The sequence below is a fragment of the Embiotoca jacksoni genome, unplaced genomic scaffold, assembly GCF_022577435.1.
Source record: "Embiotoca jacksoni isolate LCO1_2020_lvr unplaced genomic scaffold, fEmbJac1.0.p SCAF_60, whole genome shotgun sequence".
Classification (NCBI taxonomy): Eukaryota; Metazoa; Chordata; class Actinopteri; family Embiotocidae; genus Embiotoca; species Embiotoca jacksoni.
The window spans coordinates 236,229-252,698 of NW_027185415.1; the positions used below are offsets into that span (position 1 = coordinate 236,229).

Below are 16,470 nucleotides of genomic sequence, written 5' to 3' on the forward strand. Positions count from 1 at the left end.
ATTACAATTTGGTACAGCGTAAGGGGCATCAAGTCTAGAATAATTCTGGTAACCTCACGTATTATGAAGGCTCTGAACTCTACAGGTGTAATAGGAATTCTGCAAAATTAGTGGCCATAACAACTATAATTAATTGTTCTATGTCTACAGACAAATCCACCTGTGGAATTCCCAATAATACAGTAATGCGGTACAATATAATACAGCACAACATACATGGACAGTAAAAAAAGAAAAACCTGGAGTTTCTCCAACAGAAACATCGTCAATCACTCCTGGAGGCTTCTGTCATTTTTAAGCTTTTACATTTAAATCAACTTCAACTGCAGAGCTAAACATGCATGTTAATTACACAGTGCCTCATACCGCTCAAAATCTTTAAATCGAAATATGACTTTTGGCACTGTTTCCCATTTAATGTTGGTAGAACCAAAAAATGATATGTTGAAAAAGACAACGGAAGTTTCTGGTTTGTAGGTGAGATCTGTCTCTCTAACTTGTGTGTCTGTCACTGTCAGACGTGGATGTCAGGCAGCAGGCAGTGGACGAAATGATGCAAAGGATCAAGAAAGGAGTTCAACTTCGGTCTGTGAGCCAGTCACCCAACAGGACCAGGAGACAGGTGACTTCAGTGATCTTCTTAAATGATATAATACCCTGACATGTGTTTTTTACTTCATGAATGCTGTGTTCTTTGAGTTGCTGTGACGGTTATCGCTCCAATACGGCCGTCACATTTTGAAATAATCAAGTCTGAGTGAATTTGAAGTGATATTGTATTTGTTAAAAGCAATTTGAACACAACCCACATTGAAACGTTATAAACTATCTACATTTGTTTATTGTTTAAGAATAATGTGCTTTAAAAAGTCAGCAAAACAGCCCTGTCTTTATTTACAATTTTCCATTCATTGTGTAATTTTTACTTCTATTTCTTCTCCCATAATTTGATGATTCCCTCTTTGTTGCCAACATTAGCAATTTTTCTTTATTTTCTTTTTGGCAAAGAGAACAACAAAGCACAGCGTTGATGCCCTGTACCCATAATGACATGAGAGAAATATATCACAAACTTAATGTGCAAGGTCAGAGAGAAGATACAGACAGAATGTCTCACTATGTTAAATTAAAAATATATTTATATACCAAGATAAATGGACTAAAATCAAAAGGGAGATGACAGACAAATAGTATGGAAATATTTTAAGATGTTGTAACATTAGGTCACAACATAATGTGAAGTATGTTAGCTTCAATCTTTCATGTCTCAAGTCACTGTTGGGATATTATTAGAATACATAGTGAAAATAATACTGAAGCCTTTTTTGTTGTTTCAACATTTTTCACATAGTCCTGTTAAATAATATGATATATCCCCTGCTGCTTTTCATTAAATATATTTGACATAATCAATAAAGAATTTCATATTTTGCCTGTTACGCACACAGACTTTACACCAGTTAAATGAACCACTTGAATACAGTGAAATAGAAAGTCAGTGACAGCTCAAGGTAAACTTTAGTTTGTTAGACTGGTGGATTTGAGTGTTGAACTGACGTTTTTGAGAGCTAATCTCTTTGAGATCAGTTTTATGGTTTTAGCACCTGAGATAGCTGAAGGGGCAACTCACATTTTGCACAAACAGTTTCTAGGTTTTCCAAAAACACACTGTGAAGCTGGAAGTCTTCTTGTTTGCGGTTGTTAACCATCAGTTTGTGGTCAGAGAACACCAAAGTATGTTTTACATTCACTGTTTAATTGGACAAATCAGCAGAAGATTTAGTTATTTGGACCAACAAAGAAAAGCCCGCAGTGAGTCGGAAAAGAAAGAGCTGAGTCCAAACTGCAGAGACAACTCCCCTTGAATATTAAACACAAGACAGACAGAGGACATGAAAACATAAAACTGGAGCGCCATGGATGTACGGGATGGATGGATAATGGATGTGTGTGATTGTGATGGAAAATGTGTTTTTGGTGAAATCGCTGAACTAAACCACCTGCAGCCGACGTCCAGTGTTCTGAGTCCTGAGAGAGTTTTTCATACATTGTTGAGCATATAATGTTCGGGGCTCTTAAATCCATCAGTGTGTGGGATTATCTAAGAGCTTCTTGTTTTGATAAAACATGACATATGGCCAAGACATTTTTAGTCTGCTTGTTCCTCCGCCTCAACAACTCTGCCAAATTAGATAGAATTAGGACCTGCTCTACAAGGTAATTATAAATAATGAGGATGGGAAAATTGATGTGACTCAAAATGATTGTGTGTTGACACATTTGCTTCTTGGAGAAAGCATACGTCCTCATGCTTGCCCACAGTGTCTCGTCTTTGTGGTAAGAGGTGCAGTTTAGCCTCTAAGTGCTGAATGAGGAAAAATAAGTATAATGTGTCAGACTGCTATTTATTTACCAAATCCATCTTTTTCTTCCTATTTTCCTTTCATCAGATGGAGAGGCTGCCCTCTAATTCTGCCATTCAGGAACTTAAAGGAATCATGGTAATGGGACTTTAAAATAATAATCAATGTCCTCATGCGCTATATTTTATTAGAAGAACTTTCACTGTTTTTTACATCAGGAAAGACTTTGTTTTCTACACTGTACACAGTGCTTAAACCAGAGTTAATGTTAAATATATTTCAACAGCAACAACAAAAGCTGTAAAATAAGTCAAATATTTGACATACTGTAAGAGTAATACTGCAACATATAAAGTCAGTATTTACATACTAGACATAGAAGATGAAGACTGGAAGATTATAACCCTGTTTCCAAAAAAGTTGGGACACTGTGTAAAGTGTAAATAAAAACAGAATGGAATGATTTGCAAATCATGTTAACTCATATTTATTTGCAAATAGACTAAAGACAAAATATCAAATGTTGAAACAGGGACATCTTATTGTTTTGTGAGAAATATATGTTCATTTTGATTTTGATGCCAGGAACACATCTCAAAAAGGTTGGGACAGAAGCATGTTAACTACTTTTTTGCCTCACTCCTTTTTACAACACCGACAACTGAGGAGACCAGTTCCTGGAGTTTTGAAAGTGAAATGTTGTCCCATTCTTGCCAAATATAGGATTTCAGCTGCTCAACAGTTCAGGTTCTCCCTTGTCTTTTTTCCAAAAAGAATCATGTTTCTATCTGGTTTCTTCTTTGGAGAGTTTTAACCTGCATTTGTGGACGCAGCGATGAACTGTGTTCACAGACGATGGTTTTCACAAGTGTTCCTGAGCCCATGCAGTGATTTCCACTCCAGAATAGTGTGTTTTTAATGCAGTGCAGCCTGAGGGCCCGAAGATCACCACCATCCAATATTGGTTTCCAGCCTTGTCCCTTGTGTTCAGAGATTTCTCCAGATTCTCTGAATCTTTTAATGATATTATGAACCGTAGACGATGAAATCCACTAATTCTTTGTAGTTTTACGTTGAGGAACATTATTCTTAGATTGTTGAACTATTTTCCAACACAGTCCTTCAGAGTGGTGAACCTCTCCCCATCTTCACTGCTGAGACTCTGCCTCTCTGAAATCATCTTTTATACCCAATCATGTTACTGACCTGTTGCCATGGTAACCTCATTAGTTGTCAGATGTTCCACCAGGTTTATTTTTTAGCGTTACACAACTTTTCCAGTCTTTTGTTGAGTCTGTCCCAACTCTTTTGAGATGTATTGGTTCCATCCATCCATTTTCCTCCGCTTATCCGGGATCGGGTCGCACTAGCGGCAGGCAAAGCAAGTTAGCCTACACTTCTCTCTCCCCGGCAACATTTTCCAGCTCATCCTGGGGGATCCCAAGGCGTTCTCAGGCCAGATGGGATATGTAATCTCTCCAGCGTGTTCTGGGTCTTCCCCGAGGTCTCCTGCCAGTTGGGCGTGCCTGGAAAACCTCCAGAAGGAGGCGCCCAGGAGGATCCTGATCAGATGCTGGACCACCTCAGCTGACTCTTTTCAATGCAAAGGAGTAGCGCCTCAACTCTGAGCTCCCTCCTGATGTCCGAGCTCCTTCCCCGATCTCTAAGGCTGAGCCCGGCCACCTACAGAGGAAACTCATTTCAGGCGCTTGTAGCTGCGACTTCGTTCTTTTGGTCACGACCCCCAGAGTTGGTGACCATCGGTGAGAGTCGGAACATAGATCGACCGGTAAATCAAAAGCTTTGCCTTCTGACTCAGCTCCTCTTCACCAACACCGGTGCAGCGCCTGTTTTACTGCTGCCGCCCTGATCCACCTGTTGATCTCCCGCTCCATCCTCCCCTCACTCGTGAACAAGACCCCGAGATACTTAAACTACTTCGCTTGAGGTAGGCACTCCGTCCCCAACTGGAGGGAGCAATCCACCGGTTTCCAGCAGAGAACGAACCATGGCCTCAGATTTGGAGGTGTTGATTCTCGTCCCCGCCGCTTCACACTCGGCTGCAAAACGCCCCAGTGAGTGCTGAAGGTCCGAAGAGGCCAACAGGACGACATCATCTGCAAACAGCAGAGAGACGATCCGGAGACCCCCAAACCTGATGTTCTCCTCCCCCTGGCTGCTCCTAGATATCTTGTCCATGAAGGTCACAAACAGGACCGGTGACAAAGGACAGCCCTGGCGGAGGCCACACCCACCGGAAACGAGTCTGACTTATTGCCGAGAATACGAACACAGCTTCTACTGCGGTTGTACAGAGACCGGATGGGCCGTTGCAACGGCTCAGGCACCCCGTACTCCCGCAGCACCTCCCACAAAAATCCCAGAGCGACACATTTGAAAGACTTCTCCAAGTCCACAAAGCACATGTAGACTGGATGGTTAAACTCCCAGGACCCTCCAGTAGTCCTGCGAGGGTAAAGATCTGGTCCACTGTTCCACAACCGGGACGGAATCTGCACTGATCCTCTTCAATCTGAGGTTCCACAATCGGTTGGAGTCATTTCCAGCAGCCTGATATAAGCTTTGCCCGGGAGGCTGAGTAGTGTGTTGCCCCGATAGTTGGAGCAACTCAAATGGGAACCACCAACCCGGTCTGCCAGTCCATGGGTACTCAAAAGTACCAGTAAACGACCCTCTTGTTCCCCAGGGAGAACTCCATTATGGTGGCGCTCAGACGGGGGCTCGTGAGTATCTCCACTCCCGCCCGGCACCTCTCACCCTGGGTAACTCCAGAAAAGGACATAGTCCAGCCCCTCTCCAGGAGCTTGGATCCAGAACCAGTGCTGTGCGTGGAGGTGAGCCCAACCATATCTAGCTGCTACCGCTCCACCTCCTGCACCAGCTACGGCTCTTTCCCTGCTGGCGAGGTGACATTTCCACATCCCTAGAGCTAGTCTGTGCTGCCGGCGAGCCTCCGGCCCAGCCCGGCCTGCTGCCCGGTCTGCATCGCACCCGACTTCGATGCTTGTCCCTGCAGGTGGTGGGTCCACAGGGGTGTGGTTTCATCAGGCTGAGCCCAACCGGGCCACATGGGCGAAGGACCGGCCACCAGTCGCTCGCGGGCGAGCTCCCCTCCCAGGTCTGGCTCCGGGCGGGTGTCCCGGTTTGCCTGATCTAGGTGAGGTGGCTACATTCTGTGGGCTGCTGTTCATCTGGCGTCTTGGTCTGGACTCTCCCCTGGGACCAGTTTGCCTTGGGAGACCCGACCAGGGGCTGATGCCCCAGACAACATAGCTCCCGGGATCACGGAGCCACTCAAACCCCTCCACCATGTTAAGTTGGCGATTCTCGGACGAGTGTTGCTGCCATCAAATTCAAAATAAGCACATATTTTTCATAAAACATGTGATTTGCAAATCATTGCATTCTGTTTTTATTTGCTTTACACAGCGTCCCAACTGTTTTGGAAACATAAATGAGCATATATTGTGTTCCTTTTGTATTGTTAATTAAAGTCAGATGTAGAGAAGTAACAGTAAAAACACAAAGTTAAAACTATATGTTTTTCTTCACAATTGACTCATTTTAAAATGCGATGGCTACTTTGCAGCTGTTTTTCCTGACTAGGCCATCTGTATGTGTAAATGTGTTTTTGTGGAACCGTCCAGGAAAATTTCAATAGAAGCTCTCCGCAACCAAAGGCAGTGACCCCATCGAGAAAGCACGATGAGGAGCTTCAGAAAATCCTGCTAAGACGGCGGGATGTGCTGGACTCTCAACACAACGCTAGTAAGTTCCGTATTACCGGGTCGAAGACGTGGTGATTGTTGCATCATCCTGATGAGTTTTTTGCTCATTCAATCAGTACTTTCTGGTCTTATGTGTTCCTTTCATCAGATTTCTTCCAGCAGGTCGCAGAACTGCCTCATTAGCTCCAAAAAAGAGAAAAATAAAACGTTCTTTTTAAAAAAAAAAATGTCAAACATCAGTTAAAATTGTGTTATGGGCTCATTCAAATGTTTGTGACAGATCCTGAAGGGAATATAATCAACTCATACGGAAACCAAACTGTACTTATCTCATGATCTAAATCTCTTTAACGTTTACCTCTACGTGTACGGTACAGATCCCCTCTGCTATAATTACCACTAGTTTCAACATGTCACCAGTAACACATCTTAAAATGCTGTATCTTTCTGCAGACAGATGCTGCCTGAGTTCTGGTGATGAAAGGCTCTTTTTTTTTCATCAATCTAGATTTTTTTTTAAAGTAGGTCTAAATTCTCTGTGTTGGGAGTGGATGCAGGTCGACTGTTTTGGTAATTTGGTCAACATAAATGCAAGCACATCTGTGGTGCAGTGGATTGCAGTGGTAAATAGAAAAAAATGGAAAATTAAAAGATATGTCAGCTGACTTTGATCTTGGCCAATCAAATTACCTTGTCTTATCCCCTTTAAAACTGACTGCTGCAAAGGATGCAGCAGCCTCAACAGTCTCAGTATTGAGCCTCAAGGGTTTTGTGAGCGTCAAAGGGAAAAATAAAATAAAGGGAACACTTAAACACCTCAATGTAACTCCAATCAATCCCACTTCTGTGAAATCAAGCTGTCCAGTTAGGATCAACACTGATTGAGGATCAGTTTCACCTGCTGTTGTACAAATGGAACAAACAGGTGGAAATGAGGCAATTATCAAGACAACCCTATAAAGGAACGGTTCTGCAGGTGGTGACCACAGACCGTTTCTCTGTCCTCGTCCTTTCTGGACGATCGTTGGTCCCTTTTGCATTTTGCCAGTGTCCTCACCACTAGAGGTAGCATGAGGTGTCTCCAACCCACAGAAGTTGTTCAGGTAGTGCAGCTCATCCAGGATGGCACATCAATGTACACTGTGGCAAGAAGGTTTGCTGTGTCTGTCAGCACAGTGTCAAGAGGACGGAGGACATACCGGGAGACGGGCCGGTCCACCAGGAGACGTGGAGGGGGACATAGGAGGACAACAACCCGGCAGCGGGACCGCTATCTGCTCCTTTGTGCAAGGAGGAACAGGAGGAGCGCTGCCAGAGCCCTACAAAATGACCTCCAGCAGGCCACTAATGTGCATGTTTCTGCTCAAACTGTCAGAAACAGACTCCATGAGGGCGGTACGAGGACCCGACGTCCACAAGTGGGGTCTGTGCTCACAGCCCAACACCTTGCGGGGCGACCGGACTTTACCGGAGAACACCGAGATCGGCAGCTTCTCCGTCGGCGCCCTGTGCTCTTCACGGATGAGAGCAGGTTCACACTGAGCACATGTGACAGACGTGACGGAGTCTGGAGACGCCGTGGAGAACGTTCTGCTGCCTGCAACGTCCTCCAGCGGGACCGGGTCGGCGGCGGGTCAGCGACGGTCTGGGGAGGCGTTTCTTCGGAGGGCAGCGCAGCCCTCCGTGTGCTAGCCAGAGGTACCCTGACTGCCATTAGGTCCCGGGATGAGATCCTCAGACCCGTTGAAGACCATCTGCTGGTGCAGCGGGTCCTGGGTTCTTCTGATGCAGGACAATGCTCGGCCTCATGTGGCTGGAGTGTGTCAGCAGTTCCTGCACGATGAAGGCATCGATGCTCCGGACCGGCCCGCCCGTTCCCCAGACCTGAATCCAATCCGGCACATCCGGGACATCGCGTCTCGTTCCGTCCTCCGACGCCACGTCCACCGCAGACTGTCCGGGAGCGGACCGATGCTTTGACCCGGGTCTGGGAGGAGATCCCTCAGGAGAACATCCGTGGTCTCATCAGGAGCATGCCCAGGCGTTGTAGGGAGTGATACAGGCACGTGGAGGACACACACACTACTGAGACTCATTTGGACTTGTCTTCAGGAATCTCCACAGAAGTTGGATCAGCCTGTGATCTGATTTTTACACTTTTATTTGGAGTATGATTCTGAATCCAGACCTCCATGGATAATGATTCTGATTTCCATTGATCATTCTGATGTTATTTTGTTCTCAACACATTCCACTATGTAATGAATCAAGATTTGAACTGGAAGATTTCATTCATTGACATCTAGGATGTTGTTTAAGTGTTCCCTTTATTTTTTGGAGCAGTGTATTATAAGCTGAGATTGGCTGCTGTCATGACTGCCTGATTCACATCAAATTTCATACACAAGAGTCGGCATAATTTCTTATTATTGACTAAATCAGAAGTTTGCATTCAAAAAAATGTGTTTTGTTATTTTTGTAAGTGGGATTAAATATGTAGGACATCCACCAAACCTGTCAGTGGGTTTTTGGATAGGTCTGTTCATGTGCACTTTTACAGCCATGAAAATAGCCTTGCGTTGCACTTAGACCTGGTTTGAGCTGGCAGAAGCACAAATTCACTTTAAAATTGACACCAAAATTACACTGCACGAGTCCATCTTTACCGACACACCTCTTGTTGTGCTGTTCTTCACATCTCGGCGCTGCCGGGTTCATGTTGAGCTATGAAAATAACAGCAGTGCAAGTGTTGGAAAAAAGCCCTTTCACCAAATTGCAAACACGCCTGGGTACGTGCTTAGAACAGATTTGCAATGGTGTGAAAATAGGGCACTAAATTTCATCATTAAAAAAAATAATGTAAGAAAAAGTGATCGTGAACCGTTTTTGAGCAATTTTCAACCATTTTGACTTTTTGTGTTACCGTGTTATAAATAGAAAAAACTAATTATGTCAACATCATGTCAGTGTGGCCTCATCAGCAGAATCCCAGCAGATTCATTCTTACCTGTGGTAGTGTGACTGAAGAGGAACAACACTGTTTTAATGAGAGTGTGTCTTTGTGCAGGTCTCCATCCCCTCCTGTCTCCTGCAGTGTGACCGGAGCCACCGGACCGAGCTCAGCCTGCACACCAGAACCACACACAGCCTGGATGTGGGTCCCATGGCATCACAATTCAACATGTCTGCTTTCATTTTATTGTATGTATGTATAGTACATTTAAAAAAAAACCATTTGATTGTGTTATGATCAGTCAGTAAAATGCTGAAATGAGTTCTCATCAGAAAAATCTAATCAGTTCTTGGGGCTGTGATTTACATTGAGCCTGTTTAAATTCTGAAATAAAAGAGCCCACGCCACCTTTTCAGGTTTCATTCAGCTTCTAAAAGCCCAATTTATTGTTTGCACTGCGAGGAATAGTGGAGCTGGTTTTGCAGCCTTGAGCTTCAGCCAGAGTATGTCTCTGAATTGTTCTGTCGAGACCAGCGTTACCCTTGTAGCTTCTCAGTGAACAATTACAAGCCACAGTGGTAGATGTAGTTGCTACTGTTCCCCTTACTCATTGGCAACCGTCTCAGGCCAACAATGTATGTTGAATGCTGCCTCATTTCTGCTGCATCCACCCTGCAGATTGTTGTGCCAAATTTAAGATGTTTGGATATTTAAAACAAAAAACGTTTAAATTATTTTCTCGGTGAACATCAAACTAAAAATAGACCTGCTTAAAAACAATGCAGGGGGCTGCAGTGTTGTGTTGTGGTCATGTCACTGTAAAACATGGATCTCTGAAACTTTTAACACTTTGGAATAACAGTAGTTCTAACACAACTTCATCAGACAAAAGGTAAAAAAACAAAACGTCTTAAGCTTTGAAGAACAACATAATTATAGTCTTGAAATAAAGTTGTTCTGTAATACAAGTTGACAAAAGTTTGGACACCACTACTCAGTCAAGTATTTTTCATTATTTTTTTACTCTTAGTTGGAACCAAAAATCTCATACTGCCACTCATCTGACCAAAGTCCACATTTCCTCTGGTCTTATGTCCATTTCTTGTGTTTCCTGGTCCAAGCAGTTCTCTTCTCATTGGTCTCTCAGTCGTGTTTCTTTGCAGCAGTTCAACCATGACAGCCGGAGTCACACAGTCTCCTCAGTGTGAATCAGGCTACCTGAACTCTTGGAAGCTCTAATCTGAGCTGCTGTTAGTTGTTGTTACACTGGCAAGTATGGAAACATGCAGTGCACTGAGTACCTGGAAGGTGTCCTCAAAACTAAACTGAACACTCAACGGTCTCCGTCTCGGCTACAGAGCAGAAAGGGAGGGGCCATCAACCTAAAGTATTAGGAAGCTGCAGCTGTCCCTGAACGCCACACAAACGTACCCCAATACTCCTACTGGATTGAATCCATCAGTATGTTTATTGTGTGTGTTAAACAGAGGACACAAAAACATGTTCAATTCTGGTTAAAACAATTAATGTTGGCGCATGATGCCTTCAAATACTCTGGTCATTCCTGGAAAGAGCAGAACATCAGTGTGTATCAGCACTATGAGAGAAGTGGAACACAGCCTCGGTCTTTTCCTCACGATGCTCCTCACGAGAGACAGTTTCACTTTCAAACCTCTTGAATTTTTCTAGTCTGACTGACCTTAATGTCTTTAAGTGATGACTGACTGGCTGGAGTTGAGTGTTTCTTACCATAATAAAGATTACTAAAGTAGGTGAATAGAGTTGTTCACACTACCTCGACACAATACAACTGATGGTTTCAAACGTATCACGAAGTAATTCCGTTAACTTTTAACAAGCACACCTCTTAACTAACAACCGTTCAGGTAGTTCAGGCTGGTTAAGATATTGCTAACTGTTTTAAAGCTGAAATGCAAACAGTGGGTACCTTTAGAAATCTAAAATATGAAACATACATTGTATTTTGGTGCAAAGAGCAGCTACAGCAACACAAAGCACCTGATTTTCAGATTCTCTGAGAGCTATCTCAGAGTTTATTAGAACTGCTGGTCAGTCGGCGGAGGACAGGAGGCAAACCACAACTCTCCGGACTTCTCTGCTCAACCTGCCCACAGCATAAGAAGAGGAGGTGAATCTGAAAGTCTAGAGGACTTTTAGAGGAAATCACGGTTGTATGAATCACCAGCAGCAGATCGCAGAAAAACCTAATTAATCTTTGCAGGGCAGAGACAATCCAGAGAACCCAGAGAGAGAAGCGTTTTTTAACAACCCCTTCCAGTTCACAGCTGACCTCCTCGAAGAGGCCAAAAACAGGAGGCTGATGTGTTCTAAGGAAGAAGTGGAGGACAGTGTGGCAGCAGAGACATTCCACTGGGGGACGACCCTTTCAGCACGGCAGACTTCTCCCTTGATGAACTAAGGGAAGTAGTGGAAAAAGCTCGAGCAGGATCTGCTCCAGGCGCCACTTATAAGATCCACAAAAACTGAATACAGAAGCAATAAGATAATAATAGAATAATAGAAAAGCAATAAAATAGCAGCAAAATAGCAGTAAAAAACATTAAATATAAATATAAAATATAAAATGCACAGTATATACAGTACAGTATATATCTATATTATATACAAACAACCAAGAAACACAGTCAACAGTGTTATTGTTGTGTGATGGATTTTGCCAGAGGTGAGTTATTGTACAGTCTTATTGCGGTCGGCAGGAATGATCTCCTGTATCAGGAATGATCTCCTGTATCAGGAATGATCTCCTCTATCTGGAATGATCTCCTGTATCTGGAACGATCTCCTGTATCTGGAATGATCTCCTCTATCAGGAATGATCTCCTGTATCTGGGATGATCTCCTGGATCAGGAATGATCTCCTGTATCAGGAATGATCTCCTCTATCTGGAATGATCTCCTCTATCAGGAATGATCTCCTGTATCTGGAATGATCTCCTCTATCAGGAATGATCTCCTGTATCTGGAATGATCTCCTCTATCAGGAATGATCTCCTGTATCTGGGATGATCTCCTGGATCAGGAATGATCTCCTATATCTGGAATGATCTCCTCTATCAGGAATGATCTCCTGTATCTGGAATGATCTCCTCTATCTGGAATGATCTCCTCTATCAGGAATGATCTCCTGTATCTGGAATGATCTCCTCTATCAGGAATGATCTCCTGTATCTGGAATGATCTCCTCTATCTGGAATGATCTCCTCTATCAGGAATGATCTCCTGTATCTGGAATGATCTCCTCTATCAGGAATGATCTCCTGTATCTGGAATGATCTCCTCTATCTGGAATGATCTCCTCTATCAGGAATGATCTCCTGTATCTGGAATGATCTCCTCTATCAGGAATGATCTCCTGTATCTGGAATGATCTCCTCTATCAGGAATGATCTCCTGTATCTGGGATGATCTCCTGGATCAGGAATGATCTCCTATATCTGGAATGATCTCCTCTATCAGGAATGATCTCCTGTATCTGGAATGATCTCCTCTATCTGGAATGATCTCCTCTATCAGGAATGATCTCCTGTATCTGGAATGATCTCCTCTATCAGGAATGATCTCCTGTATCTGGGATGATCTCCTGGATCAGGAATGATCTCCTATATCTGGAATGATCTCCTGTATCAGGAGTGATCTCCTGTATCAGGAATGATCTCCTGTATCTGGAATGATCTCCTGGATCAGGAGTGATCTCCTGTATCAGGAATGATCTCCTGTATCAGGAATGATCTCCTGTATCTGTCCTTGTGACAGCGGAGCTGGAGGAGTCTTTTGGAGAACGTCCTCCTCTGTCCCTGCAGCAGGTGGTGGAGAGGGTGGACAGGATTATCCAATATGGACAATAGTTTCCTCAGCGTCCTCCTCTCCACCACCTTTTCCAGACTGTCCAGTTTGTAGCCGATGATGGAGCCGGCCTTCTTAACCAGTTTGTTAAGTCTGTTGGTGTCACCAGTTCCAATGCTGCTCCCCCAGCAGACCACAGCGAAGTACAGTTCACTGGCCACAACAGATGGTAGAACATCTCCAACATCTTGCTGCACACATTGAAGGATCGAAGTTTCCTCAAGAAAAAGAGTCGACTCATCCCCTTCTTGTAGACAGCGTTGATGTTGGTCTTCCAGTTCAGTCTGTTGTCATGGAGACACCAGGTACTTGTACTCCTCCACCATGTCCACCTCCTCTCCCAGAACTCTCAGCGGTTGTGGAGCCGTCGTCTTCCTCCTGAAGTCGACCACCATCTCTCTGGTCTTGGCCACGTTCAGGAGGAGGTGATTTCTACCAGCCCACTCCACAAAGTCCTCCACTACTGCCCTGTACTCCTCCTCCCGTCCATCCCTTATACACCGTCCACTGACTCCTCCTCCCGTCCATCCCTTATACACTGTCCACTGACTCCTCCTCCCGTCCATCCCTTATACACCGTCCACTGACTCCTCCTCCCGTCCATCCCTTATACATCCTACCACTGCAGAGTCATCAGAGAACTTCTGCAGATGTCTTGACTCTGAGTTGTTCTGGAAGTCAGTTGTGTAGAAGGTGAACAGGAAGGAGACAGAACAGTTCCCTGAGGAGCTCCAGTACCACCGACCACCATATCAGACAGCACACTGCCCAGACGGACAAACTGTGGTCTGTCTGTCAGGTAGTCAGTGATCCAGGAGACGGTGGACGTGTCCACCCCCACCACCCGCAGCTTCTCACTCAGTAGCAGTGGTTGGATGGTGTTGGATGCACTGGAGAAATCAAAGAAGGTGATTCTCACAGATTCACCGGTTCCATCCAGGTGAGACTGAGCTCGTTGCAGCAGGTAGATGATGGCGTCGTCCACTCCCACATGAGGCTGGTACGCAAATTGCAGAGGGTCCAGAGAAGATTTCACCAGCGGCCTGAGGTGGGCCAAGATCAGCCTCTCCAGAACCTTCATCACATGAGATGTGAGGGCAACCGGTCGGTAGTCGTTGAGGCCAGATGGAGTCGTCTTCTTGGGGACAGGAACCAGGCAGGACGTCTTCCACAGCAAATGTCGAAGGGAGAAGATTCTGGTCCATCATTGCGAAATGACTAACATCGTATCTACTCGCCAATGAGTACATCGATGCAAGTATCCAAAAAGGAGGAATCCCGGGATACTCTGGATGTCTGGAACATACATCAGTGATCAGCCAGCTCATCATGGAAACCAAGAGTAATGACAACATGCTCTCAGTGGGATGGCCAGACCTCGCCAAAGCCTGCCCAAGTGTACCTCACCAGCTGACCTGAACTGCATTGGAGCACTACCCAGTACCACCAGAAGTAACGAACCTGGTGATGTCACATGGATTCGCTGAAGATGAGGTTCACTGTGGGAAACTTCACCACAAAATGGCAAAGGCTCGAGAAGGGCATCATGGCAGGATGTCCAATATCCGTGGTCCTGTTCATTGCTGCCATGAATCTACTTCTAAAGGCAGGAGGAATGCAGTGTAGAGGGCCAAAAGCAGACGGCGATACAGGACATTGGGCCTGTAGAGCTTTCATGGATGATATAACGGTGATGTGTCCATCGATCCGAGGAACCCGATGGATCCTAAGTTCACTGGAGAAGATGGCTATGTGGGCACGGATGCAACTCAAACCAGGAAAATGTAGGAGCCTAACTATCCTGACAGGAAAGCTGACACTAAACATCTTCAGCATTCAAAGTTCTGAGACTCCAACGATTCAAGAACGAGGGATCCGACGCCTTGGAAAACATTATGAGGGCACCCTGAAGAACAGCGGCAACCTCAAAGACACCGAGGCTCAACTAAACATCTGGCCCGAGGCAAGTGACATCAGCCAGCTGCTTGGGAGGGTTCAGGTGTGCCCAGGACTGTTTGGGGGCTCTGAACTGTTCTTAAAGCCAAAGCAGGACTCAAATTTCTCTCTGTTCTTAGTTATAAACTCTGTTTACTCAGAAACATACTACGATGGTTTGGAGCAAAATCCATGCAGCATGTATGTTCTCCTCGCAACACAGGTGGCAAACAAATTCCCTATAGTGTATAAATATCATCTGTAGGACAGGGATTGTAATCAGAATGTCCATTAAAGACGGATAGTCTCTGAATATAATGGACACTCCTTTCTCTGGAAATATTGTTTACAGATGCGTCTAATTTACTAAATGTATGATTCTTGCTGGCTTTCTGCCTGTTAAATCTTTGGGTAGAAACTAAAACCTCATGTTTACAGTTAGCTGGAGATTTGTAGTCATCGGATTCTGCAGTATCCATGTTGCCAAAATCATAATCACATGACAAATGAAGTTCCATCAGTGAAGAGCAACACTTTAAAACATTTCGTTGAGTCCAGGCGTGCAGACCGCTTCCTCACTGTCTGTTTTGTAACAGTGTTAAAGTGTGTTAGGCTGGATTTTCCCGTAAAGCCTCAGTCAGGGCTGGGTGTGTGTCAGGTATGGAGCAAGGATCAGCCTGTGCCCTTTGAAAATCACAATGACTGCGCTGCTGATTTAACCACAATGGTGGGCTGCTCTCACGCTGTTTTGTTTTCCCCGACACCTGCCTGCATTTCCCAGGCACTTCCTTGAGTGAGGGAGTGAAACATGAGAGCTGTGAACTGTGGCCAATGTCCGTCACCTATTGTGTGCTGCTGTTAATTAAAGCTTTATGCTTCATTTAGCAGTGAGGTGCAATTTCCAGCTCTCAATCCCCCCCTCACACAGCGTGGAGGAAATGTCATTGTGGCTCAAAGTCTCCTCTCTAACCAGATTCATCAGCAGCACACTTCAAAGAGTCCCCTCCATCTTCCTCATTCAGTCACTCCTCACTCCACTGAAGCAAACGCTGCCGAGGAAGTCACACTTTAATTTTATTTAACAGCAGATTTAGTCTCAACACTGGACCTCATAGAAACAGGAAATGGTCTGTGAGGAGATTCAGAAAACTAATCACTTGTGCCGAGAGCACGTTAGTCGTTGCCTCCTCCGTTTTCTCATGACTGAAGTAGCATGAGGACGTGTGGATTATCCTGGATGACGTGTCGGAGGCTAGCGTGTCCGTGAGCGGCCGACCTGCTGGAGCGACAGTGGAATGGAAAGAAGAGAAAGCCTTTGTATTGATCGAGTCTCTGCCTCCTCATCTCCTCCATGTCTAATGAGGTTGTTCTGGTGGAAGCTCGATAATATACCGATGTATAACATCGTCTTTGAGTCAGAGGAGTGACGGCGGTGTTCCTCGGAGCTGCTGCCTCCCTCTCCCTTTGCCGAGCAGAAACAAAGTCAATGACCGACTCGATTCTTTCCTCCGCCATCTGCTCGAGCCGCCGGACTGGCTGACGTTGATTGACGGACGGTACGCACGTCGCCGATTGAGGCAAAAC

At 45.0% G+C, this 16,470-nt stretch overlaps 1 protein-coding gene across 1 annotated transcript in view; it reads left to right on the top strand.

Annotated features, from left to right (window-relative positions):
• The window catches only part of shtn1 (shootin 1), a 40,082-nt gene extending 30,727 nt beyond the window's left edge, over positions 1–9,355 (top strand). The window contains exons 12-15 of the mRNA XM_069174645.1: positions 519–622; positions 2,451–2,501; positions 6,032–6,152; positions 9,181–9,355. Coding sequence (XP_069030746.1) covers positions 519–622; positions 2,451–2,501; positions 6,032–6,152; positions 9,181–9,212 — 308 coding nt within the window. The 3' untranslated portion in view covers positions 9,213–9,355. The remainder of the gene's footprint in view (positions 1–518; positions 623–2,450; positions 2,502–6,031; positions 6,153–9,180) is intronic.
• The last annotated feature ends 7,115 nt before the right edge of the window (positions 9,356–16,470 follow it).